At 47.0% G+C, this 27392-nt stretch overlaps 3 protein-coding genes across 4 annotated transcripts in view; 1 reads left to right on the forward strand and 2 right to left on the reverse strand.

Annotated features, from left to right (window-relative positions):
* Window positions 1-1167: 1167 nt before the first annotated feature.
* Window positions 1168-4163, reverse strand: YRDC (yrdC N6-threonylcarbamoyltransferase domain containing). The gene is made up of 5 exons (XM_056122792.1): window positions 3781-4163; window positions 3560-3674; window positions 3363-3482; window positions 1882-2024; window positions 1168-1587 (listed from the first exon to the last, which is right to left on the reverse strand). The coding sequence occupies exons 1-5, from the start codon at window positions 4161-4163 to the stop codon at window positions 1515-1517; spliced, it is 834 nt and encodes a 277-aa protein (XP_055978767.1). The 3' UTR covers window positions 1168-1514.
* On the forward strand, window positions 4159-5425 carry CUNH1orf122 (chromosome unknown C1orf122 homolog). 2 transcript variants are annotated; one of them, XM_056122794.1, is made up of 3 exons: window positions 4159-4289; window positions 4520-4721; window positions 4955-5425. In XM_056122794.1, exons 2-3 carry the CDS (start codon window positions 4674-4676, stop codon window positions 5048-5050), a joined length of 144 nt encoding a protein of 47 aa, XP_055978769.1. In that variant the 5' UTR covers window positions 4159-4289; window positions 4520-4673; the 3' UTR covers window positions 5051-5425. The 2 variants fall into 2 exon arrangements, with proteins under 2 accessions (XP_055978769.1, XP_055978768.1); XM_056122793.1 differs by having other exon boundaries at window positions 4289-4429.
* A 118-nt stretch (window positions 5426-5543) lies between these two features.
* The window catches only part of MTF1 (metal regulatory transcription factor 1), a 56052-nt gene continuing 34203 nt past the window's right edge, over window positions 5544-27392 (reverse strand). Inside the window, exons 7-10 of the mRNA XM_056123020.1 lie at window positions 17147-17246; window positions 15248-15843; window positions 12596-12659; window positions 5544-11119 (exon numbers count right to left, since the gene is read on the reverse strand). Coding sequence (XP_055978995.1) covers window positions 10683-11119; window positions 12596-12659; window positions 15248-15843; window positions 17147-17246 — 1197 coding nt within the window. The 3' untranslated portion in view covers window positions 5544-10682. The remainder of the gene's footprint in view (window positions 11120-12595; window positions 12660-15247; window positions 15844-17146; window positions 17247-27392) is intronic.

The following is a 27392-nucleotide window of genomic DNA, read 5'->3' on the forward strand; positions in this document are numbered from 1 at the left end:
TGCCCATTTCTGGATGTCAGACCCTTCAGTGAGTGGGTGGGCAACACAGAATTTGCTTAAGTCAATAGGTTTTCCCTGGTAATAAATCACTGGTTGGTTTTCCAAACGCAGACCTTCGGGACACCTTCTTGCCAAGATTCTCAGGAGCTATTTTAAAGAAAACACATGTTCTGGAAACCACTCTGTTGAGCCTCTGAGCTCAACACTGAATCCCAGTTGAGGGAGCTGGCCTGTAACTGGGGAAGGATGGTGACAACCCTAGCCAGTCATAAGGATCTTTGTTCATTAGGTAACTGATAGCAAACCCAACTAAAGGATGGCAGACTGACTCGGCTGCTTAGCTGGGGAAACTGAGACAGGTGAAAGGGCTGAATGCTCAGCACCGAAGCTTCTTGAAAATACTGCAATCCTGGAAGGACAGGGAGCAGGACAGCAGCTTTCACACGTTGCTGATGGCAACGTAATTTGATTCAGTTCTTATGAAGGAAAATCTGTAGGAAGAGCCATAAAAACGTTCCTATGTTGGCCCGATAATCCCATCCAAAGGAAAGATAATCAGAAAGAAAACACAAACCATTTATGAGGAATGTTTAATAGTATAATTTTCTATTGAAGAAAAACAAAGTCAAGTGGCCCAATAATTATGTTTATAATTGGTATAACATGAATAAAGATGAGGCAGCGGAGTGGACAATGGGTTTAAATAAAAGCGTTGTAGGCACTGTTCCTTATATTTTATGAATAAATAAGAAAATTTACCATTAAAAAGGATAGTTTATTTTTTAAATATTCTCTAACTAGAATTCCTCCTCCATCCTGTTCTGACCCCGCCAGCTGAGCAGACCAATACGATGACTCTCAGCAGTGACAGCACACAGTACCACCAGGTCTCTGGGCTCAGAGGAAAGGCCGTTTGGCTTGTGACTCCACAATATTTATCCCAATCTGGTTCCAGCTTTTAAGAGCACGAACTATGCCTTTGGTCCCTTGAAACTTCAAACACTATCAGCTGCTATTCCAGCTGATTGGGATCTCAAATGTCATTCCTACCAGAGCAGTTCCATTAGATTCCAAATAGAGCAAACTCTTGTTCAACAGGAGACAGATGCTTGCTTTGCATCCAGCTGACCAGGTTTGACGCCCTCCCCCCACCCCCCAAACCTGGCACCCTGAACACATCCTGCTGGGTGTGGACTAACATCTTCCTCCCCTCAGAAACTGTTATTTCTCAAAAGCGAAGAAGAAATGATCAAAAGACGACCGTCTTAGGAGTCCTTTGAAAGTTTCTATTTAGCTTTTGGCCAATATATGAAATTACAAATAACAAATACAGTCCCTGCCAGCAGACTTGTGGCTAACCCAGTCATTTCTGGGGTCTGGCCTCCAGTGTTTAGGAAGTGTTCAAGGGTCAGGTGACTGGTGGGGTAGCCCCAGTAACCTCTGCAAACGAGGCCTTGCCGACTACCAGCAGACAGACACACAGTGTCCAGCACCATCCTGAGCATGCCTCCTCCTCACAAGCAGGGTTCATGTGAGGGGAGCAGCCTGTACTTCTGTTGGAGGATGGTCGTAGTTCTTTCCAGGGCACTGAGGAGGAAACAGAGGAGGGTTAAGAGTTTGACTTCAAATACCAGAGCCCACCAGCCTCGAGATCAGAGACCTCTCAACTACCTGGTCTCACTATGCCCATTCAACAAACCCTAGATGAGTCCTTCTGAATCCTGAATAAAGAAGTCAGCAAGTAACAGCAAACAATCTCACTCCGTCTACTTCTGAGGCAATAGTGACAACCTTCACTTTGTAATGGTGGGGTTGGGGGCTGCATGCATCTCCTAATCACCCCCAAATTCCATCCCCATGCCACTTAGAAAAGAGACTCACCACCCAGGACGAATGATGTTGAACTTTCCAGGAACAGACAGGTCAACCACAGTGGAGCCTAGGCGACACTCAGGGCTCTGGCCATCCCCAATTGGCCCTCCATCGATAACCAGGGACAAGTGAGGCCAGAGGTCCTGGAACTCCTGAGAAAGAGGAAGAGCATGATACCACTCTACATGGAGAGTTCTTAAACAATAGAAAGATCACATGGAGGCATCTACCTTCCTCCCTTGCAGTCCTGAGTTCCAGATATTCCCACCCCTGCATCCCCACCACACACAGTTCAGTCCTAGAGTTCCAACAAAAGAGCATCTTGCTGTGCACACAGGAAGTTCCACACATTGCTAAGCACAATCCTCGGTGGATTCAAATGTGAGGAAGCTACTCTGAACTTGCCATTATATTTCACTTAACAACTGGTAAAAAGAGGACGGTCACTCAACCTCTCCCCAGCTCTAGCACTCTGCTCCTGAAGCCCAGTGGAACTCTGGATCACAGTAAGGAGAGGAAAGAGGGTGGATGTTTCCCTGGCATGCTGTTCGCACTCCTTGAGCTATAGCATGGTCATTCCCACCCAGGTCTGAGCTACAGCATCGTCCATCCACACACTTCCACTCCCAAAGAAGCTTCAGTTGCAATTAGCCTAGGAAACTGAGACAGGAAATCATAAATACTAAGAACTTATGATTTGGGGGCTGAAGCAATAGCACAGGGGGTTGGGCGTTTTGCCTTGCATGCAGCCGACCCAGATTTGATTCCCAGCCTGAACACAGCCAGGGGTAATTCCCGAGTGCAGAGCCAGGAGTAATCCCTGTGCATCGCCAGGTGTGACCCAAAAAGGGAAAAAGAAAATATATATGATTTAGTGTTGGCCTTGCTCGGGCCCTTCTTGGATCTATTGGATAGGGCAACTGCGAGCCGGAGAGCTACGAATTACCACCCAATGCAGACCTGTAGGGGACAGTGGCTCTACCGCTGCTCCAGGCACCGAAACACGGGGGGGGGGGGGGGGGGGGGGGGGGGGGGGGGGGAAGGGGGGCACGGCACTTTCTGTTTGTTCTTTTAAACACTTTTAAACACTTTCTATTTCCTCTGGCAATAAAACCGTTCAGGTTTATTTCCAGAGGAGTACGGGATAATTTTCTTTACGAAAAAAAGGTGTCGGGGGCCAGAGCGATAGTAGGGATAGTACAGGGAATGGAACGCGCTAGCCTTGCCCATGGCCCACCCAGGTTCAATTCCCGGCACCCCGTATGGTCCCGAGCCCCTGCGAGGATGATTTCTGAGCACAGAGCCAGGTCGGTCAGTCTGAGCAACGCCGGGTGCGGCCCTGAAACAAGCACCACCCCGCCCCCCAAATTAATTTTCATTCCAGCCTCCCTATCACCACCACCAAGCTCACTCGGCAACAGCTCCCTTCCCCAACAAAGCCAGAGATGATGCCAAGCCCCGTCGTCGTCCCCCCGCGCCCCGGGGCTCACCTCCACGTTCAGCGAACTGGCCTGGGCGCTGAGGTTGGCGCTGGTGAGCGCGATGGGGCCCCCGAAGGCGCCGGCCAGGTCCTGCATGAAGGCGTGCTCGGGGATGCGGACGCCCACCAGCTGCGGGGACAGCAGCGGCGCTCAGCACCCGGCGGCGCGGCCCCGGCTCCCGCCGGCCCCGGGCGCCCCCGACTCACGCGCGTGAAGGGGTTCAGGTCCTCGTGCAGCTCGTCCGAGCGCTCCATCACCAGCGTCACGGGCCCGGGCAGGAGGTCTCGCAGCAGCCCGTCGGGCACGCTCACGCGGCAGTACCTAGGCGGGGACGCAGCGTCCAGCGGCGCGGGGGGGGGGGGGGGTGCCCGCCCCGCCCGCCCGCGCGCGCGCGGCACCGGAAGCCCCTCCCGCGGGGCCGCCTCACCTGTAGACGTCGGCCACGCGGCCCAGGCACACGGCCAGCGGCTTGGCCTGGCTGCGGCCCTTGAGGCGGTACACGGCGCCCAGGGCCGCCGGGCAGCTCGCCGAGCAGGCCAGGCCGTACAGCGTGTCGGTGGGGACGGCCACCACGGCGCCGGCGCGCAGCGCGGCCACGGCGGCCCGCAGCGCCTCGCTCCAGCCGGCGCGCTCCGGGCTCGCGGCGCGCACGGCCCCGCTCCCCGGGAGCCGCAGCCGCCGGGCCCCCGGCGCGGGGCTCGGCGGGCGGAGGCGGCGGCCGGGGCGGGCCGAGCCCGCCGGCCCCTCGCTCAGCCCCGCGCTGGCAGCCACGGCGGCCCTCAGCCCCCTGCACGGGAGCGCCGGAGACATCCGCCGAGGCCCGCTTCCGGGAGGAAGTGACGCGGCCCGCCAGCTTCCGGCCCAGGAGAGGCGGCCCCGCCCTCGCGCCGGGCCGCTTAAAGGGACCGCGGCCCCCCGGAGGACTGAAGGAGACCGGTGGGGACGGGGCGGGGCGCAGCGCTGCGGAGCCTGGGCCCAGCTCTGGGGCTCCGGGGAGGGGGCGGCCGAAAGGGGGGCGGTGGCCGGGCCGCGCAGGCGGAGATGGAATGGGGCCCCGGCTCAGACTGGTCGCGGGGGTGAGAGGGGGCCCGTCGGGGCGGGGGAAGGGTCTCCCACCCGCGCTCGCCGCGGCCCTGACCGTCTGTTTCTCGCTCTCTCCTGGGCAGGGAGGCTGCCGGCGTGGACCGTGGGAAGGCGGGGCTGGGGCTCGGCGGGAGGCCCCCCCCGCAGCCGCCCCGCGATGAGCGCGCCCAGCAGCTGCTGGACGCCGTGGAGCAGCGGCAGCGGCAGCTCCTGGACACCATCGCCGCCTGCGAGGAGATGCTGCGGCAGCTGGGCCGCCGGCGCCCGGAGCCAGCTGGCGGCGGGGTCAGTGCCCACGTCGGGCTGGGCCGAGGGAGAGGGGACTGCCCCTTGGCTGGACTCAGGTCCCAGCTTCCCCTGGAGGGTGGAAGATCGTCCTCACGCCTTTACCCCGGACCCCTGAGGCTTTGAAAAGTTAAATGCGACCCAAAGGCCGAATCCTCACGGGGCCTAGTCCAGGCCTTTCCACCCGGCCTCACTGCCCCCTCCCCACCCCATCCTCTTTCTGTTCCAACCAGAACGTCCCAGCCAAACCCGGAGCGCTGTCCCAGCCGGCTGTCCCTGCCAGGGGTGGCATTCCAAAGGATGCTGGCGATGGAGCTGCCGAGCCCTGACTGTCCTCGAGCTGGGCGCCCAGACTTCTCTCCCTCCTCGGGGCTGGTGGCCGGACTCTGAGCAACTCCCTGCATAAAGGGGTCAGTCTTCACCGGTAGTGGCTGGTACTTGGCTCTCAGCCTGTGGTGGCGGCTCTGCTCGCAGCTGGTTCACTCCCACTTCATCCTGGCAGAAGGCAGTTGCTGAGCTTTGAAATGTAGCCAACCAATACCCAGTCTGATTACCCGGATTTGGACAGACCAGCAGTGCTTGCCAGAATGGCTTAGCCTGCTTGGGGCGATCCAGTTGGTGTCATGTGTCCATTTCATGCTATGGGGGCGCAGTCCCCCCAAAACAATTTGAGCAGAGCCTTGATTAAAAGGAAACCCTGCAGACTTTGCTGGTGACCGATCTTTCTTTCTGACCCCGTCTAAGATGCTGATGGGCTGATGGCTGGGGGAGGGTGAAAAGTGGTTGAATGGGCAGGGTTGGGGAAAAAAATGTCACATATACTACCAGATTTAAATAAGCTTTTAATTAGGATTTCATTAGTATTTAATATTGCTTTTTCAATTCCAAAAAGTTAAATTTTCACTTCTTAGCAGATATTTAAAGTACAATATTAAGTTTATACAAAATGAGCAATTAAGCAAACACCATTATTTCACATTCTTCAAAAATACAAATTCATATTTACTCTTTTTGGGGGGGGTTGGAGGTTTCTTCCTTTGGAAGTACTGAACCTGTAACGTTTTCATATCGCTCAGTGAAAGTCCATTATTCCCATGTTTCACACTTAAATAAACTAGATAGGCTTTTACATAATCCAAATAAAACTATTTGGGATTTTAAGAAAACTGCCACCAAGACCTCCGGCCAATGACTATGTGTCAAAAAAGAAGATTCTCGTGGGGGGGATCTTGCCTTCCCTGTCTAGATCTGAGCCAGAGATGCAGCAAACACCTGTTTCCAGCCACCTTCCCCAAACAGGGAATTCTGAAGGGAGCAGGCACGGCCACCGAGACCTCTGACCCCTGCCTCCATATTCTCCAAAACACAACAAAGGATAGAGACTGTTGAGTCAAACAGTGCCCGAGGGAGGCATGAGGACACAGGGGAGAAGGGCAAGTGAGGCCTCTGACTTGGCACCACTACAAGGATAACAAGGATATTGCATAAAACACCCCTGGGTTTTGGTGAAAAAAGGTTTTATGAAAAATTTCCCATATGAAAAAGAGTAGAAACTGCACTGAGCTGAGAAAGTGACACTACATAATCACCCAATTTTTGGCCCAGCAGGCACACCACCAAAAGGGCAGTGTGGGGTTTTAGTTCTCCTTCTAGTAAAAAAGCTTGTACTATGTACACACTGATAGAAAGATCCAGTTTAATTTGCATTTTTTTTTAGTGCAGACTGAGAAGCCCTCTCTTGAACAGGAGTAACAGTGAGAAATGCCCAAATAGCGATCATCAGCTTCCCAAAGGTATGAGAAAAAAAAAAAAAGAGCCTGTCCCTCTCTCCAAAAAAAAAAAAAAAACCCATATAAGAGAAAACAGGTTACACTGACTGATCAGAAATATGTGTATTTCAGTTCTGTTATCTCCTGGCACTCCCCCCAAACATTAAGGAATGGGGTTTCTGATGTCCAGCACAGCAGAACCAAGTGCATATTTGATCTGACAAAATCTTCCTGCTTTGGTTGAAATATATTTTTAAGCTGCTCTATTCTGTTATGCCTGAGAATTGAACACAAAATGTGGGCGAAAACGAGAAGAAAGTTGATACAGCCTAGTTTACTGGACTTTTAATGAAGGCTGGAGGGCCTTTTTGCTTAAAATACTCAACACGGACTGGAGAACAGTCTGGCAATGGCTCCTGCTGCCCCCTCTTCCCTCCCACTACTACCACCATTTCTCCAAACATGTTTCTGATTTGGTGGTGGAGGAAAACCACAAACTGTAGCAGATGTTGCAGTTCCGAAAATCAATGGTTTTCAGTGACTCTGGGAAAGGCTTTAAGATTAAGGACCGTGGATGTGATTACAAAATATCAAAATCTAGAAGGTTCCAGGTTACTCACTAGGAACAACCTGTTCCTTCCTCTCAGGCATCACTTTGTAGCAGTGAGAGGAAAAAGATGGCCAGGGACCAAGAAGTCACGAAGAAAGGCCTCAACAGTCAGCACAGTCAGCAGAAAACTCAAGCAGTTCTTCGCGGAGCCTGAGGGGGTGCCCTCGGGCACGGGGAAGGCTTGCATAGATTGAACAGATGCTGAAAACACAAAATAGTATTCCCCTCATGGTACAGGGCTGATCCGGTGGGAAAAAAGGTGGCTAGGCCACAGCCACATGGGAAAACGACTATCAGACTACATATATTGCACCAAGGTAAGTGCTTTTCTTTTTACACTTCAATTTAACTTTTTATTCTGAGCAAAAGTAAAACTTTGTGGAAAGTACACACACACACACACACACACACACACACACACACACACATACACACATACACAAAATAAATTGCAGCAATTGGGTTAAAGATAAAATAACCTAAAGTGCTTTTTTTTTTATTATTTCTTTAATATACCAATATGAGGTTCTGCAAACTTGTCCCTTTGGACACATTCAACATTATACAAAGTCTTTCAAGAAAAACTACCCACCCTCTACTATCCCCTTAGTCCACTGCCCTGAAATGTAAAACTCTCCAGTCTTCTGGCTCTTCCAGAGGAGGTGAAAAGAAGTCCCTTGCCTTCTATCCAGGAAGTCTTCATACCTAAGGTCCCTTCTGGGCTTTGTACCATGATCTCCTTTCTAGAGGGGTTAGAATTTAACAGGTGACACCAACTTGTCTCATTAAACTACTGATGTCTCCAGAGACTGGCCAGACTCTGCCAGGAAAAGCAGAACCACTTCCTGCCCACTCTGCCTTGTAAGGGCCAAATTCACTAAGGCAGTTGGCAGTGCCAGCCAACTTTCCCTACAAACCCCTGAGCCCAAGAATTTCCAACCCCTGCTATTGACAAGCACCCTTTAAAGGGGCAGTCGAACTGGCAATGCTAGTTGGAGTTGGAAATAGGAAACTATACAGAGTTAAATGGCTAAAAGTTACCATAGGCAGGGAAAAAGGCTTGCTCTCACCCACTAGACGTCTGCAGAGCTTCCCTAACTTGGCCCTACACTAGTCCCTGGGTTTGGGAACTTAAACTTTTCATAGAGGCTCATTCTTACTCTACTTTTGCCACAGACCCTTTCTTTTTCCAAGGTCCTTGACATCAGGGGTCAGGTTAACAGAATAGGTAGGGAAGGAAAGAGTGCTGGAAGAGGAAGGAAAGACTACCCTGTGGAACAAACTTGCCCTTACTAGCATTTTACAACATGTTCCTGATTTTTCCAAAGCTGATTTGAATTAATGGTCTCCTTGAAATCTTGAGTCACCGCAAAAGGCAGAAACTTCAACTAGAAAAACCTGTCAGCCTAAACAGTGATTTAAGAGCCTTCTTCATCACCCTGATCTTTGGAGAGCAGAAAAGCACTGGGGAAGTCTCAACATAAGCTCTGGCTATTCTGGAAGAAGCAGTATTTCACACTGCCAGTGCTTCCAATGACTTCTCTGGGCTTCTGTTTCCCTTCCCAGAGAACCCAATCCAAGTGACAGTACAATGAATATTTGGGGAGAGCATTTCTGCCTTCCAATATGAGTTAAGGTGGGGAATCCCATTCTGTCCCTTGCTCTCAGAACAGCGAGGGCCCTACCTCAAAGCTTCCTATGAATGTGAAGTTCAGAGATAGTAGCCAAAGACAGCCCAAGGTCAGCAGATGGCTTCCCAGGACTATAACTGCCAGAACCTCCCAGCCTTTGGGGGCAGGGAGCACAGAAGGGCAAGAAGAATCTTATCTCCCCACTAGACTCTAGGAATGAGAAACCACCAGCTACTTGCGCCCATTTCTCCTCCTGGCAGTAACAACAATTATCACCACTGTCCTCTTGTCCCTGATTAAAGGCAGAACCACTGTCTCCGCAGTAAATGATCTGCTCTGAACACTGTGTTGGCTGACCCTGAGTAACAGCTCAGAGAAGAGTGACAAATGCAGATCTCTTTACATTAGAGAGTAGAAAAGAAAGGCCAAGTGAGAGCTTCTTTTGGCCTGATGTCATTGGCTCAGAAGAGCATCCCTGTCTAGGGAACCCTACCCCTCGCTCCAGGCAGAGGCCTCAGCTAGACCCAGGACATGCCTAGTTTCTGAGTTGAGTGAGTTTGGTGAACACTCACTATTATAGTAACATAGGTAGAGGAGAGAAACTTTACATTTTCATGTGGATTGTATTTTATGTTTTATTTTAAGAGGCAATGACTTGGAGCTAAAGGCGAACAGATATAATTCCATACACAGATCAAAAACATTTTCCCTATAACACAACTTAATGAAACATTCCAAATGAGAGAACTTATTGCAACATTTCAGGCTTTTTTGGTGGAAGGGGAAGTGTTTTTTTTTTTTTTACCCTGAGTAGAAGATCATCGTTTTGTGTTTTTTTTTAAATATATATATCTCTCTCTATATATATGTTTTTGTTTAGAAATCATGACTAACCTGAACAAGTCACATCCTTCTTTGCACTGTAGTAGGCTGTATGCAAAATCCAGTGGGATTAGAGGTGGAGGAGATGGGGCAGGAAAACCAGGGGTCTAGCCCAAACCTAAACACTTGGCCTGCCAATTAACATGCCACCTTCAGTTCCCTTAAAGCCTCACCACCTGCTAAGCAAAATGCAGCAACTCTGCTCTGAGGAAGAAAATATTAAAGAAAGGCAGACCACCAACCAGCACTGGTCATAAGCCATGTGTCCATTCTAGGGCAAAACAAGATGTTCCCCTAGCATATCCACTGTGATTGAACTACAAGCCCTGGCCAGTAACTGAGCTGTAGAGTCAGGAGGGTTCAGACCGTGATCATGTTGGGAGAGCCTGCTCTGCCCGCACTTCTTCCAGAGAGCTGTCAACAACTTGCAGAATCGGCTCTCCTTGCAGCCTTGGGCCAGGCCTCAGCGGCCCACTTGTGCTGAAGCGGGCTGTAAGAGACTGCCAGAGTCACCCTGAGCTCCACCGACACCAGGCACAAACGACACGACCACCTCACCCAGTCCCTGTCCAGCCTCCCCGCAGTCTGACCTGCCTTTAGCAGTGCCCCCTCTGATGAAACAAGGGTTGACTTTCCAAGGGCCAGCTTCAGCCTCAGACTGGGAGAAGCAGTACCCGACTCTGAATACACTGCCCAAACCACAAAGACCCCAGTGCAAGTGATGGGCAGCATCAGATTGATGGAAACCACGCCCTTTCATTTAGAATTTTTATGCGCACGAGTAACCTTAATTTTCCAAGTTCACATGACAATAAGCAAAAGTGACATACAGTGCAGCCAAATAGTTCATTTATAACTTAGCTTTTTTTTTTGTTGGTTATTTTTTTTTCCCAAAGATCAGTTCTTTAAAATGGATGCTCCTGGATATGAAGAAAGAAAACACATCGGAACGGTGAGGATTCCAAACAGTAGACTTCTTCATCCTTCAAACTGCTGACCCCGTGATAGTAGGCATCACACCTTATGCTTTCTACTCATCCTCTTCCAGAGGTGAGCACATCTGGGCCTTTCACTTGGAGAAGCTGCTGGTCAGGCCCATCTCCTCCTCCCCCTGCAGTAGTGCTTCAATAGGAATCAGATTGGATGAGGTGTCCAGGCTCTGGAGGGACAGAAACTCAGACATATCCATGGCACTTAGCGTTTCTGTCTGGGGGTCTGAAGGAGTCTCTGCTTCTCTGCTTTGCTCACAGGAAGAGGGTATGGTGGAGGTGAAGGATGAAGAGAGGGGCACAGGAGAAGAAGAGAAAGTCTGTGATGGTAGCTTCAGGCTGGGCCCTTCAGGAGGCTGGGGGCTCGGCTCTGGAGGGGGTGAGGAAGAGCAGCCCTTTCTCCTGCTGGCTGCCCGCTCCTTGGCAGAGTCCCGGCAAGCACACTGACACTGACAGGCCTCCTCTTGCTTGATGATAATGACGGGAACACTGAGGCCAATCTGCTGTACAGAGCTCCCTGCGAGAGAGGCGAGAGACACTGCTCTTCAAGTGGGCGCAGGGCACAGGGATGAAGGGAAATGGGGTAGAGGCTGGGAGCTGAGGGCCAGAGAGGCAGGAATGGTGAACGGGGTGGCTACCACCATGCTTCAGGCTTTGTCTGACTTCCAATCACACCTTCATTCTCTGGTACAAAGCCGAACTCTCTCCCATCCCCTTCAAGACAAAATTCCTATTCCTTTGGAAGTCATACATACCATGTTAAAATAGCTTGTCTTCCTAGCTTCATTTCAGCCATATTCCCCAGCAACTTCCATGCCAGTCACGGAAGACACCCACCTTTTCCTGACAGGTTCTTCGTGTCTATGGTGCCTATGATCTCCAGGTTCTCCCCAGTATCTAATCTCCCCAGACAGGTTGTTCTTCGGAAGAACTGAGTCATCTCTGAGGAGCCAGCTTGCTCCTCCTCTCCTGACATCTCCAGAAGGCTTCAGAGAGGGCTGGCGGGAGGCAGCTGGCCTATGACTTACTTAGCTCTGCCTGCTCCATTGGGATTTTCAATCATATGGAGCCTCAGGCCTCCAACACACAGCAGATACCAGTTTATCTCTTTACACACCCAAGTCAATCTTGCAAGCATGCACATTCTCTTTTGTGTGTATGTGTGTGGTGCACACTGATTTCAAACAGGCTTGAAGAAGTTTCACAATAGGGCAGGAGGTCAGAGTAGGAGTTAGGAGGCCTGAGAACTAGTGCTTCTGCTCTGCCACAAACTCACTTATGGCTTGGAGGGGCTCAATTTTTCAGGGTGTCAACTTCTGTTATGGGTACTGGGGATTGAACCTAGGACCTAATATATGCGAGGCATGCACTCTGTTACTGTGCTGCAATCCAGGTCCCAGAGCCCCAGTTTCTGAATATACAAAGATTGACGAAAAGGGCATCATGCTCACTAGGAACCTCTGACCCAGATGCTATTTCTCCTGAAAAGAGTAGAGTGAATTAACAACTGCTCTCTTTAGCATTAACTATCACTCAAACTTTTTCTGGTTACATATTTTTTTAAAAAATTTCTTTTTTTTTGTTTTTTGTTTTTTGGGTCACACTCAGTGATGCACAGGGGTTACTCCTGGCTCATGCACTCAGGAATTACTCCTGGCGGTGCTCAGGGGACCATATGGGATGTTGGGACTCGAACCCGGGTCGGCCACGTGCACGGCAAATGCCCTACCCGCTGTGCTATCTCTCCAGCCCCTTCTGATTACATTTAAAAACTGTATTTGAAAGGGGAAGAATCATTACTACTGAGTCTTAAGTTTTAGATTTATACCATAAGAGCACTAACTTCCAATGTTGTGAAAACTGCAAATACTCTTAGTAAATAAAAATACAATTATCACAAACTAAATTTTAAAGTTTTAGAAACTGGGACAAAGTGACTGTGTTTCAAGGGGCCCAGAGAGTTGAAGCTTCTTTTAGACTAAGTATTACTTACCTGTGCTACTGGCTACTGGTACTGCAGTGGTAAAAAACACATTCTCAACTTTAGATGCTTGCTGCTGGAAAAAAAAAATACAATAAAAATTAAAAAACAAAACAAAACAAAAAACAATGCAAAAACAGTAACACATTTGTGGCCACAAAAATATGAAGATTTCCGGGACCGAAAACCTCCCTCGTAAAGATGATCCAAAAACACGAAAACCCGCAGTGTTCAGAGAATTTTGTACTGAGTGATGGTTTGTTTGTGTTTGGATATGAGATCACAGCTCCATCTGACATTCAGTGCTGAGAATGTCGCCAGCTTTGTCCCTTAGTCCTTGGCTCTCTCCCAGACGTCTGATCCACTAAATTTTGTGTGCCTGAAGATCCTCCAGGGCTGCTTGTCTCAAGCTGATGCTTTTCAGAGTTTTCTAAGTTCTCCCTAGGTCTTATTTTGAAGCTTGAAAAATCATGTATCCCAACGCCTGCTGGATTAAGTTGCATGCTAAGACAGGCTAAGGCTTCTGCTGAAACACTCAACAGCCCCTGCAAAGCCTAAAGGCAGTTCAGGCTGCACAGAGTATTGCTCAGAGTCAGGCCCTGGAATCAGTCACGTCTCAGTAAAAATTCACTTTATTAGTTGTTGAGGGAAGGCAGTCGGTAACAGTTCTAGTCCACCAACTGGATTCCAAGGGATGTCAAAAGACCGCGTGGCCACCCACCTACCAGATGGTCAGACTTCTTCATCAAGATCACGAACAATCGGTTTGAGGCTCTTCGTGTTCCTTAGAGCGAACAGATGCCACTGGGCTACACTAGCACGTGACAGGGACGAATGGAGACATTACTGGCGCCCGCTCGAGCAAATCGCCGATTAATGGGAAGTCAAGTGATCAAGTGAGAGAAGGCAAGTGACCTGTCCTCTTAGAGTCCCGGTATCTTTGTCTGTTAAAATGGGGATCATAAGGGGGTGGGAGGGATATTATCCATGGTGGTGGAAAATGGGCACTGGTGGAGGGATGGGTATCTGATCATTGTATAATTGAAACCAAAGCACAAAAAATTGTAAATCTACAACTTTAAAAAAAATAAAATAAAATAAAGGGGGGAAAAAAAAAAGAAAAAAAAAAGGAAAAAAAAAATGGGGATCATAAGCAAAGAATGCCCAAAGGAAGCGAAGATGAAGTGAGCTGAGGCATGCCGAGTCCTTGGCACACAGTGAAATTAGCTCTATATAGAACACCGAGCAGGACTAGAAAGCTGTTCCCAGCAGCCATCAGAGACTACTAAATTAACTAGAGGGCTTCTGCTCTCTTCAAGTCATACTTCTAAGGGGCTTTGTCTACTATCTCCCAGTGGAACCAAAAAAAAAGTGCTTCTAACAAGAGTCCAGGAAGAGTATGAAAAAGCTTTTGGCTAAATTGTAAGAGATGACAGTCCAAAATAATGATTTAAATACATGAACATTTAAACATATGAAAATGAATTTTATAAAATAGGAATAACACTTGATCCTTGCAGTTCTCCAGAGTGAACTGGAGTCATAGAGGGTAAGGGGTTAAAACAAACATGTACGCAGATCGGTTCCAAACATGAAAAGACATTTTCAGTGACTGACCATCTGGAAATAGAATAAGAGTGTGTGCAAAGGTGGCTGACATTCCATTCATGAAAGAAGGACTCTCACTATTTATTCCTAAACAACTTTCTGAACTGTTTGATAGCATGACACTTCCACTGAGAAATGTTCTCCTACTTTACCCTTCTCTAATTTCTCCTCATACCTCAAGCCTGACTACCCTGTTTAATTACCCACAGTCTGAGCCTCTGAACCCCTCATCTGGTAGCACAATGGTAGGTTCTAAGGTTGGTCTATGTTCAAATCCTCGCTTTGTACTTAGGCTGCATGACCTATGCTGATCATTTAACTTTTTTTGATATCAGCTCTCTAGTGTATAAAACCATACCAAGCTCTTGTGATACCTGAGATGAACTGAATAATGCATTTAAAAGTGCTTACTTAGCGACTGGAGTGATGGTACAGTGGGTAGGGCACTTAACTTGTACGTGGCTAGCCTGGGCTTAGTCCTGGAACCCCACAGGATCCCCCAAGTCCTGCAAAGAGTGATCCCTATGTGCAGAGTCAGGAATAAGCCCTGAGCAAAGCTGAGTATAGCCCCCCAAAACCAAAATATAAGTTTTTAAAAATAGAACAACCAAATTATTAGTCATCAAAACCAAACACTGATAGCAAATGGCCCTATCGTGGTCTCCAAGGAAGTACAGACCACTTCTCCGACTCAGCCACTGCAGAATGGTTCCAGTGAGTCTGCCTTACAAAAGAACTGCTTCCCTTAAAACGGTTTGGGCCTCGGTGCTGGTCAACTGCTTTCTTGGACTAGATGACAAAATCCGACTGCAGATGGAAGATTTGTTCAAGTGTTCATAGCGAGGTGGATCTGAAGGTGGTTCTTCTGCCTCCCTAGTGGAGGTACTGATGTCAGCATTCTCAGAACTTGACCACAGGGGCCATGACTCAGAGAAAGAATTACTGATGAGGGAGGGTATCATCACCGTTTTCTATTTTGAGGTAAAAGCCTGGAAACATGCCACTCATGTAGAAATATACTTCACTGCCCGCGATCCATTAATACATAATACTTACAATTTGTTCTTGGTTTTGCGGCGAACTGGTGGCACCATTTAATATCCATTGTAAGTTCTGTTCTCCCATGACTAGGCTGGACTGTAGGATAGCCGTGTTGGGAGTAGGGGTGATGGTTATAGTGGGATTATTAGTTAGGACGGAGTTGGCACCCAGGGGCAGAGTCTGGACCATGGCTGGCAGGGGCTCAGTAGTACTTTGTGGCTGGGGTGGTGCTGCTACAGCAGATGCCACTGCTGCTGCTGCTGCAGAAGCCCCACCAACAACAGACAGTCCAGGTACGATGGGTTGGGGTGCCTGGGGGTGCGGAAGAAACTCTTGATGATTAGCAGCAAACTGTGTGCTGTGGAGAACAGGCACTTCTGGAGGTTGTAAAAGAGCAGGGGGGTTGCCAAATGCAGCTTGCTGGGAACCAGTTCTTAGGGAGGGAGCAGGCGGAGGAGCAGACGATGCTGAGGCTGATAGGAGAGGCTGGGGTGGCTCAGAGATGCCAGGCTGTGGTGCAAGTGGAAGAGATAAAGATGCTGAATTTCCTGTGGATGGCAGAACATCGCTGACTGACTCTGTATCACCATTAAAACTTTCAATCAAGGCAGCTGGCAGGAAAAAGAAAAAAAAAAAAATATATATATACACAGAGAGAGAGAGAGAGAGAGAGAGAGATATCCTTACATGAACTACAAAAACAGAGTCATTATAGGCTAAACCAGCTGAAGTCTGTTAAACTAAAGTCGGGTCGGGCCAATTCTTTCATTGCTAGCAAGATGGCATTCTGCTTTTCATTTAACGATGCTTCCTGTCAATAACCGGGCTTCATGATTAACTGTACTCTTTAACTGTAAAAACCAAGTTCAGTCCTAATTGTAAAGAGAAGCACCCAAAGATTTTTCTGAAAAAGAGATTAGATACCCTGACATCCTTCTTGGCGTGAACAGTGAACACATTCTGAGACTAGGAAGTTTTAGGGACAGATTTTCATGCAAATACAATTTGATATAACATCTGAAGACCTACCCACTCATGGAATGGTATCACATCCAAAGTAAAAAGAGCTCATAGAAAAAAGAGCTCCTAGAGAAAAGTTCTCATTTTGAAAGTGAACAAGAACTGTTAGAAGAGCAAATGAAGGTCCCAGGCAAGTAGAACCTTGCTAAAGGAAGTAAGGGGAAATGACAAGTTGAGGGCTAATATTGCAAAGATTAAGGTTCTTGCCTTGTACCCCAATGACCCCACTTCGAAACCCTGGTACCACATATGTCCTCTGCTACCAGGAGTCAATCCTTAGCACAGACAGGTGCGGCCCCGAAACAAAACAAAAAGAGGCACTGACCCCTCATGAAAAGTACACTCCAGAGGCTGGAGCAATAATACAGTGGGTAAGGCACTTTCCTTATACATGTTTGATCTAGGTTCAATCTCTGGATCCCCATATGGTCTCCTGAGCCTGACAGGAGTGATCCCTGATCTTAGTGCCAGGAATAAGTCCTCAGCCCTAGAGCCAAGTATGGCCCAAAAACAAAACAAAATTTTAAGAAGTACACTTTAGCACAGCAGTAGGGCGTTTGAGTTGCATGCGGCCAACCCGGGTTCGATTACTCCACCCCTCTCGGAGAGCCCGGCAAACTACTGAGAGTATCTCGCCTGCATGGCAAAGCCTGGCAAGCTACCCGTGATGTATTCGATATGCCAAACACAGTAACAACAAGTCTCACAATAGTGACGCACAATGGTGACGTTACTGGACCCGCTTAAGCAAATCGATGAACAACGGGAGGACAGTGACACTTTAGCAGAAGGAACTGGAATCACACTGAATCCGCATGCCCTTCAGTGAGCCATAGGATAGAGTCCCTTTGTCAGTGTGGGGACTGGAGTGGGGAAAGCATCCAAGTAACCAACCTGTCTTTTGAGGCTCTTCCGGAATCGCTGTATCATCTGCATCCTGTAATGATGCAAAGATGATCACTGGCGAAGCTGTGCTGAGATCCTGGCCCTGCGCCTGAGACAGAGACAGATACAAAGATATGAGACTTGCATCCTGAGGCAATTCTCCACCAGGAGAGAACATACTCAGGGTAGCAGAACTAGAACTATCTTTTATAATGCTCCTTGTTTCTAACTTCTTTTCCAAAGTGACAAATAACTTCTCTAACCTACTCTAAAACAGAAGTCAGCAAAATGATTTGTAGGCTGAATGCCTGCTTTGACAGTTAATACTTGAACACAAGGATGCCCATTCATCTCTGTCTTGTCTACGCTGCTTTTGCACAATAGCACAGTCAAGGAGTTGTAACAGACTTACAGATTTGGGAAAAGCTGAAAAAAATTAACTGCCTGGTTCTTTACAAAAAGGCAAGCAACTATCCTATCTCCCAGATTTATTGACCTCTGCTCTCAAAGACCAAATCTGGGGGCCAGGAATGTAGCTCAGTGGTAGAAGGCATACCTTGCATAGGTGAGACACCGGGTTCAATGCCCAGCGCCACATAAAAATGGGGGTGGGAGGCAGAGAGCTAGAACTGCGAGTAAGGTGCCTGGCTTGCACATAGCCAACCATGATTTGATTCCCAATACCACATGTGGTCCCTTGAGCGCCACCAGAAGTGATTCCTGAGAACAGAGCAAGGAATAAGTCCTAAGCACCTTCATGTATGGTGGTGGGGGAGGGGGGGAGGAGGGAGGAAGACAGGGGTAGGAGAAGCATTGTAAAATACCATACCCATTACCACAACTTGCTTTTCTTAAATAATACATTATAAATATCTTTCAAGGTCATATATGCCAAGAGTGTGAGAGTTTAGTATGGACAAATAGTAATAAGTCAAACAATATATAAAGAAACATAATGAGTCAACAATGACCACTGCATAATTGTCACTGCATGCTTCTTTGTAACTTACAGTTAGGAAAAGGCTAGAGGCATTTATAAAAAGATAAAATGTATACAAAACAAAGGTCCAAGTTCTGGACAGGCACCAAATGAAAGAAAATATTCAGGCTTCAAACAGCAATTTTAAAATTCGCAGTCTACCTCCACCCCTCATTTTGTAGGGCAGTGGCAAAGGAAATAGTTTCCAGGAGTTCAGGCAAGTAAGAGAAGTAACTGTAGCAAGGAGACAGCATGTGGCACAGCAGAGAGCACAAACCCACCACCTAAGGGGCTTCAGCAAGTAGCAGAATGCCAGAGCTCGAGAACAGACTCCGAATGGAATTTCTTGGTGAAAGCTACTGATAACTAAAAGCGAGTAAAGCAACTAGAGCAAGTAACTGAAAACTATTTAAAAGCACTATCAACAAAATCTACCGTCAGGTCAGCTTATGCGCCACTACCAACTTGATTTTGTCTGTTTTGGCCACATTCAATGATGCTCAGGGCTTTCTCCCTACTTTCGTTCTAGCTCTGTGGTACCATCAACCTCTTCACTTTATGTATGTATGTATGTATGTATTTGGGGGCCACACGCAGCGGGACTTGGGGCTTACTCCTGGCAGGCTCTGCACTTAGGGATCATTCCTGGCAGGCTCGGGGTACAATAGGGGGTGCTGGGTATCAAACCCCGGTCAGCCGCATGCAAGGTAAATGCCCTGCCCACAGTACCATCTCTCCAACCCCAACTTGATTTTTAAGGCAATTTAGCAACATCTCTGCTTCTCGGAAAGAAAAGGATCACCATGCAGCTGAGGAGAAGTGTGGGGAGCGGAACTGTCTAACAATGTAGAGATCCTCAGAAATGAAAATGGTCATATGAGCCAAGAAGAGGTCAATTATTCTCGCATGATTTCATCAACTAAAAGAACAAGAGTGGTAGTTCGAGAAATCTGACTACCAATGATAGACGGTGAAGGCAAGAAGTTATGCAAGGCTGCCAGTCCAGAGGGAAGTAAGAATAAAAACCAAGAGTGGACCCCAAACTTTTCATGTAGACACCAAGAAATACTCCTTACAATATCTACACATACATATAAACTCCATATTACATTTATATTCAAATATATACATACATACATACAACTAACAACTGCCACTGAACTTTACAGCTTAGTAACTCTGTAACTTTTTTTTTTTAATTTTTATTAGTGAAACACCATGAGGCACAGTTGTAGACTTACAAATTTTTGTGCTTGGGTTTCAATTATACAATGATCAAATACCCATCCCTCCACCAGTGCCCATGTTCCATCACCATGGATCCCAGTATCCCTCCCACCCCCATCCTCCCCACCCCACCCTGCCTCTGTGGCAGGGCATTCCCTTTTGTTCTCTCTCTCTCCTTTTGGGTGTTGTGCTCTGCAAAACTCTGTAACTTCTTTATGGTTAACCTTTTTTGGCAGGAGGGGGTGGGAGTAGGGGAGGGTGCCCATACCCAGCAGTGATCAGTACTTATTTCTGGCTCTGCATTCAGAGATCACTCCTGGTGGGCACAGGGGATCATATGGAGTACTTGGGAATCTAACCCAGCTGTGCAAGGCAAGTGGTCTACCCGATATTATCTCTCCAGCACCCTTTATAGTTACTATAGTTATACCTTTTATAAAACATTATCAACAATAACACTGACACAACATGAATAAGCCTGTGTGATTCCAAAAGACTACGTACATGGGAGCTGGAGATACAGCACAACGGTTAGGGCGCAAGCTTAGTTTTGATCCCTGGTACCCCAGGCCACGTCAGGAGTGATCTGAGTACAGAGCCAGGAGTAAGGCCTGAGCACCACCAAGTGTGGCCCCCAAACAAAAATAAATTTAAAAACGATCATGTACAAAAAAGTTCACAGCAGTATTAGTCTAATGGTTCCACACTAGAAATTGCCCAAATCGCCACGGCCAAACAAACTATGGGGAGCAGAATAGGAGGGAAGGCATTTGCCCTGCATGCAGCTGACCCTGGTTTGATTACTGGCGCTGTAAATGGTTCCCCGAACACCACCAGAGGCCACTCCTAAGTGCTGGGTATGACCCGAACTCATCCATGCCACCCAAAAGAACAAACTGATAATATTTATTAATACATAATACTGTTTAACAATAGAATGGATCTCTTACTATTTTTATATACAACAATATGTATTTGTTTCTTAAGCATAATTTTGGAAGAAACTAAAAGACAAAATTATACAAAGCACAGAAATAGGCAAAATTCATCTTAGTGACTTAGGTCTCTTAAGGGCCATGTGAATGAAGACTTTTAGGTGTTGGTTACACAGATATGATGAACTGTGAGGATTCTCAAGAACACATTTCTGATATATGAACTTTTCTGGGTGCGTAAGACTTTTTCAGGTGTTTTTTGTTTAGGATAGGAGGTTGTTTAGTTATTGGGGTCCCTGGCAATGTTCAGGGGCTACTCTGCTGGGCAGGAGGTGGTGGGGTGTTACTCTTAGTAATACTCAATGAACCATGCAGTGCCAGGGATTGAACCTGGGGCTCAGTGGCAAAGCATATATACTTCGGCCTGTTGAGCTATCTCTCTGGCCCTTTCTTTAAAAAACAAGGAAAGCGCTTAAAGAACTAAAATTCAGTAACTGCTGAACTTCAAGGAAGAACCCCTGGGGATAAAGAAATGGGAACAGTTCCCCAAAGCAGAGAAGACAAGAGGCTGGGGGGAGGGGGTCATTGTCATTAAGCAGAGACAGAAAGATACTGGAAACTGGCTGAGGAGAGATCCTGAAGTTCAACAACAGGAAGTCCAGTGGGCTATTCCTGACTTAACCCACTTAACTCTCTTAACCCTCTTTAATTTTTAAGAACAGCAAAGATTTCTAGGACACATAACCAGGTGCCTGCCTAGAACCCCATAATATGATTTGATTACCTCATACAATATGATCATCTGATTTTAACACTTCATCATTCTTAAAATCAATTTGATTACTTCAAGTTGGTCTGTGAAAAGCTAAAAATAAAACTATTTCTAAATCTGAGTCAAATGCTGGGAAAAATAGGTATAAGTCATCTGACCCCAACAGACACAAACTTCTCTCATGCTGCAATCAACTGTGACAGAAAAGCCTTCCTTCTTCCTTTTTTTTTTTTTTTGACAGGGCTGGAGCAGGAGGGGGTGGGGGGAGGGACACAGGACCACACCCAGCTGTGCTGAGGGCTTACTCTTGGCTCTCTGCTCAGGGATCAACTCCTGGCAGGCTTGAGGGACAATATGGGGTGTCGGGGATAGAAGCTGGGTTGCCACATGCAAGGCAAGCACCCTACTCACTATATTACCTCTCTGGCCACATTGTGTGGTACTCATGGACTACACCTGGGTCTGTACTCAGTGGCCACCTCTGGCAAAGCTCAGGGACCAAAAGTGGTACAAACCAGGTTTACAGCTGCAGCTGCATGCAAGGCAAGCAAAAAATTGCTTTCTTTTTTCTGTTTACTTTCTTTTGTTTAACCATTACCTAATGTTTCCTAATACCAAGACACTGCACTTACTTGGCGACTCCAGAGCTTCAGGAAACTCCTCAATCGCATGTCACCCCTAGTCAAGGAATGGATTTTTAAGCCCCTGAACAAAATCTCTAGGAGAAGTGATCTTCTACCCAGAAATTTCAGGAGGTGTAACTCAGAAGGCACTGAAGTGGCTCAGTGCTGAGATTCCCAGCACCCGCAAGCCCACCCTGGCAAGTGCTCAAGGACCTTTACGACTATACCTGGTGAACCCCTTGTAGTGCTGGTGTCAAACAGGGTTGGCTGCATGCAAGGTGTGTGCCTTAATCTCTGTACTATCTGCCTGGCCCCAGCACAGATATCTTTTAGAGCATTAGTCCTAAAACTGATATGCCAGAAAGTCACAGAAAGCACACTGAGTGATATTCTTTGTTCTTCAGATAGGTTCATTTCTACTGATCTATCTTCAATCTAACAGATTCTTCTGCTATTTTCAATCTGTTAAGCCCATCAAGTGAGTTTTTCATTTTAGAAGTATTTTTCGGTTCCAGAATTTCCATTTGGTAATTTTTTTATAGTTTCTATTTCTCTGCCGAGATTTTATATTTATTCAATCATTGTAATTTTTTTTATAGCTTTGAGCATATAAGAACTACTCAAAAATCTTTTGTATTGGGCCAGTATTGGGCTAGCACAGCAGAGAGGGCACTTGCCTTGCGTACATCTAACCCAAGTTTGATCCCTCCACCATATATGATCCCCCAAGCCCTGTCAGGAGTGGCCCCTGAGCATACAGCCAGGAATAAGCCCTGAGCATCATGGGTGTGCCAGCTCCCCTCCTCCTCCCACAAAAAATATCCTACTTCAAAAGTATAGCTCGGGTGATTCACAAGCACTGCCAGACCCAAGAAGGACCATGGTCCCTAGCACTTCAGGGAGAGTATTGCTAGGAGTGGGTTCCCAAACAAAGGGAGGCATCGCACATCCTATCTGCTCATCTGACATCTGGCAGGGTTCGGGGGACCATATGGGGTTCTGGGGGCCAAACCCAGGTTGGCTGTGTGCAAGGCAAGTGCCCTACCTACTGCACTATCGCTCCAGCCCCCCACACCTTAATTCTTGAGTAGGAGTAAAGTTCCTGTTTCTTCTTGTATATTAATTTTTGACAATACCATCCCTGGAAATTGCAAATGATGTGCTGTGGAAACTGACTTCTGCTTTACTACTTGTAATATAAATGTTTGTCTCAACACTCCATTCCAAACTCCCCGTGAGGTAGGCGACAACTATAATCTTTAGTTTCAGAACGAATGATCCATGAGAGATGTGGACAATTTAAAAGCTAAACTTGGGGTTCCTTCTGATGGCACTTTCCTTTCTGGGATATCTGCCCTCACTTTTTTTTTTTTTTTTTGCTTTTTGGGTCACACCCGTCAATGGACAGGGGTTACTCCTGGCTCTGAACTCAGGAGTTACTCTTGGCGGTGCTCAGGGGACCATATAGGATGCTGGGAATCAAACCCGGGTCGACCGTTTGCAAGGCAAACGCCCTACCCGCTGTGCTATCTCTCCAGCCCTTGCCCTCACTTTCTGTATGCTGTGCCAGCCCTGAACTCTGTCCTCTTATTATGCAAACTAGTAAAGCTAAGGGTTTACCAAGTTTTGACCATCTTTTTTGGTGTTAACCAGCTATTGCCCTGATTGATAAGCTATAAAACCTGAAAACCCACCCAATGCCTTGGCTATCTTCCAAGTAGACCCTTTTTCCAAGCATTACCTCTGTCTGTCTGTGTTACTCTGGTCCCTTAAGTAGCTGGAGTCTACAGGATGTCCAGTATATATAGCCATATTCTGCACAAAGATGGTTTAAGACACATGACTACAATTACTAGCAGAACCAAGACCTAGAAGTGCTTACATAAAAATGAAGCATCAGTGCCAGAGATAGCACTGTAGCACTGTCCTCCCATTGTTCATCGATTTGCTCGAGTGGGCACCAGTAACATCTCCACTGTGAGACTTGTTGTTACTGTTTTTGGCGTGTCATTTTCGGGGGCAGGAGATTATCACAAATACACCATGGGGAGCTTGCCCGGCTCTGCCGCGCAGGAGGGATACTCTCGGTAGCTTGCCAGGCTCGGAGAGGGACGGAGGAATCGAACCTGGGTGGTTGGCATGCAAGGAAATGCCCTACCCGCTGCGCTGTCACTCCGGCCCATCAGAGATAGTGGTTAAGGCATTTGCTTGCACATATCTGACCTGGATTCGATCCTTGGCTCTACTAATGTGATCGAGAGTACAGAGATAGGAGTGAGCCCTGAGTTCAGCCTGATGTGGCCCAGCTTCCCAACTCACATCCCCCCACCCCCAAACTGCAGCATCAGATGATGTTCCCAGACACTTCTCAGCACCTAAGGTGTTAGAGGTGCACACTTTTTCACAACATTCCCCTATCACTTAGTCTCTGTTCAAACACTTCCCCTTCACCATGTTTTCTTTTTCTTCTGTGTATACTCACAAGAATTCTGAGTTCTATTTATTTACCAGAAATAAAACACACACACACACACACACACACACACACACACAGTTCAGCAAGCAGTGCTGGGGACATGGTTAAGCGCACAGATTCTCGGGAGGGAGTTTGCCTGCTCTGGCTTCTTCAAGTGTCTGCAAGGCCCATCACAGAGCCCTGGGAAAGGTAGGGAGATTCATATGAGCGGGAGCTGAGGTAATCAGGCCAAAAGACAATGGACTACCCTTCGGCAGAGTGCTGACAGGGCCTTTCCCTTCCTAACTCCAAGGTAGTGGCTCAAAGAAGGGAGAAGAGGAACTCACAGCAGATAGCAGAGTTTGACAACAGTCTGGATACTAGAGCATCTGTCTCCACCCAACAGTGCACTAATTTTAATTTTCTCAAGGACATACCGTACCTATTTCTTCAGCACTACAAGCTCAGCATGGGCATACTGCCTGATGGTGTAAGCACTCAATAAATATTTGCTAAGCGAATAAAGAAAAATTTTGGGAGGCAGGAGACTATCACATGAGTGACCAGCTCAAAAGATATTCAGCTTCAGAGAGGATAACTTCTTCTGTGAGAGATACGCCCTTTTTTGGGGGAAGTCAATTTGGTTATGCTCAGGGCTTATTCCTGGAAAGCTTGGGGGACTATATAAGATGCCAGGGTAGGAACCTGGATTGACTGCATTCAAAGCAAGTGCCCTACCCGTTGTACTATTGCTCTTCTTTTTTTTGATTTTAAGTACCATAATTTACAACACTGTGAATGACAGTGTTCTATACATACACTGTTCCAACACCACATCCTCCACCAGAGTGAGCCCCACCATAAGAGTTCTTATCCGAGAAAAAAACACCTCAAAACCAAAACCCAATATATAGTCATAATTGAGTATAACTAAACCTAGAAGACTTTTAAACATTATCCTCCCCCTCCTTTTTTTCCCACCAATGGGAATTTTTGTACTTATTTTTCAAGTACCTACACCACAGTACACTTCTATATTGGAATTTTCTCAAAACTCACAGCCTGTGACTAGAAGGCTCAAGTCACTCAAAAGTGAGTGATTTGTATCCTGTAAAAGAGAAAAATTCTAACTAACAAAAAATCAGGATTTATAGTAACATATCATGTAATAAAACTCTTGGCTGCAAAGGCCCTAAAGTTCCAAATATCCAGATGTGTTATTTGGAGAGGTATAAACAATCCAAAGCAAAGGCTATGCGAACTAATTTTTAAAAAATCCTGATAGCTTAAATGTATCTCTTACATTAAAGATAGTTAACAGAGGGGCTGGAGCAATAGCACACACAGCAGGTAGGGCGTTTGCCTTGCACATGGCCGACCTGGGTTTGATTCCCAGCATCCCATATGGTCCCCTGAGCACCGCCAGGGGTAATTCCTGAGCACAGCGCCAGGAGTAACCCCCGTGCATTGCCGGGTGTGACCCCCCCCCCAAAAAAAAAGATAGTTAACAGAGCTTAAAAATTAGCTTACAAGTAGTGTTGAGAGTAACAAAAGCCATAAAATTAGTATTATTTGTATAATTGGACTTATCATTAACAAAGCAATTTCATATGACCTAATTGCTACTCCTATAAATCTTTGAAACATTATAGTATATCACCATTAAAAAAAAATGGATGCGAAGAATGGCAGGTAACTGTTTAAAAGCGCAGAGCTAAAGAGAACACAAAATTGATGTGCCAGACTGAAAGCCCCTCTACCTTCTGCCTACTGTGAAAGCCCCTTCTACCTCTTGTGCTCCTCCAGCGGGCAGCTCAGCACCCTATCGCAGAGCTGTGCTGAGGGTTTACTGTGCAAATCAACTGCCTGGGTCAACCCTGAATTCCTGATTCCTAGGATGCCAATGGCTCCTGACACACTATCTGTAGTAGCCTGCTTACCTCACATGGATCAGATGTTCCCATTCGTGCATACTTTCCACAAATACTCATTGGACTTTTATTTATTAAGCTCCATTCTAGGCTTAGGAGGTACAGCAATGAGCAAAACAAAGTCTATCTCACCAAAGTGCACACTTGAATCTAGTATTCAAGATCTTGTTACAAAGTATCTAGGATAGACATAGATGATCAGTACTAAGGAGAGTAGGGAGAATAGGGAAAGCTAGTTACAGAGTTGCCCTTTCATCCGATCAGGGAAAGTCTCCTCTGGAAGGAAGCAACTGAGCCATGAACACATCCATGTATTCCAAGTGGAGGTTACAGCAAGAACAAAGATCCCCAAAGCAGCAGCTGTCTTTGTTCCTTCTCTGAGGCAGCACAAGAATAGCTGGAATGAGGTAACAGCAGATCAAATCACAGATGTGATCAATCTAGAGTGAAGACCAATGCCAACACTTGAACTTCCTTTAATTGACAAAAAGAAGTTACTGAAGGGTTATAGAGAAGGATGAAGTGGAATTGGGGGAAAGGTGCTATAAACACTAAACGGATTACTTTAGTCATCATACAAAAATAATGAAGTAATCAAAAGTCTCGGAGAGCCTGGCAAGCTACCGAGAGTATTCGATATGCCAGACACAGTAACAACAAAGTCTCCAATGGAGACGTTACTGGGCCCGCTCGAGCAAATCGACGATCAACGGGAGGGCCTTTACCTTTACCTTTACCTTAATCAAAAGTGACCAAAATCTAAATATTCTCAAGAGAGAACTGACACTGCTGGAAGGTTAGTATAGGAGGTAAGGCATTTACTTTGCACGGAGCTGACCTGGCTTGATCCCCAGAATCACATAGAGCTCCTTGAGTACACAAAGGTATACTTGAGTATAGAGCCAGGAAATACCCCTGAGCACTGTAGAGTATAACTTAACCCAAATCCGAGAGGGAGGGAGGGGGAGAAGGAGGGGAAAGAGAGAAAGAGAGACAGGAGAGGGAGGGAGGGAGGATGGGGGGAAGAAGGGAGAGGAAGAGAAGGAGCAGGGGGGGAGAGGGGGGGAGAGAGAGAGAGAGAGAGAAAGAGTGAGAGAGAGAACACATTTTGTAGTGGTTATGAGGCATAAGAGAAAAAAGGAACCCAGAAGGAAAGATTTTTGGTCAGGCAGAACAAAGAAATAGGTTTGTACATGTCAAGTGTGAGAAGAGACGATGGTCTCTGGGTGGAGTCACACAGTGGAGAGTTGAATACACAAGATAAATTTAGGAAGGGATCCATGCTGGAGACATAAATTCAGGACTCCAAGGCAATTTAGACATCACTCAAAAC

Source organism: Sorex fumeus, unplaced genomic scaffold (genome assembly GCF_029834395.1).
Source record: "Sorex fumeus unplaced genomic scaffold, SorFum_2.1 ptg000047l, whole genome shotgun sequence".
Classification (NCBI taxonomy): Eukaryota; Metazoa; Chordata; class Mammalia; order Eulipotyphla; family Soricidae; genus Sorex; species Sorex fumeus.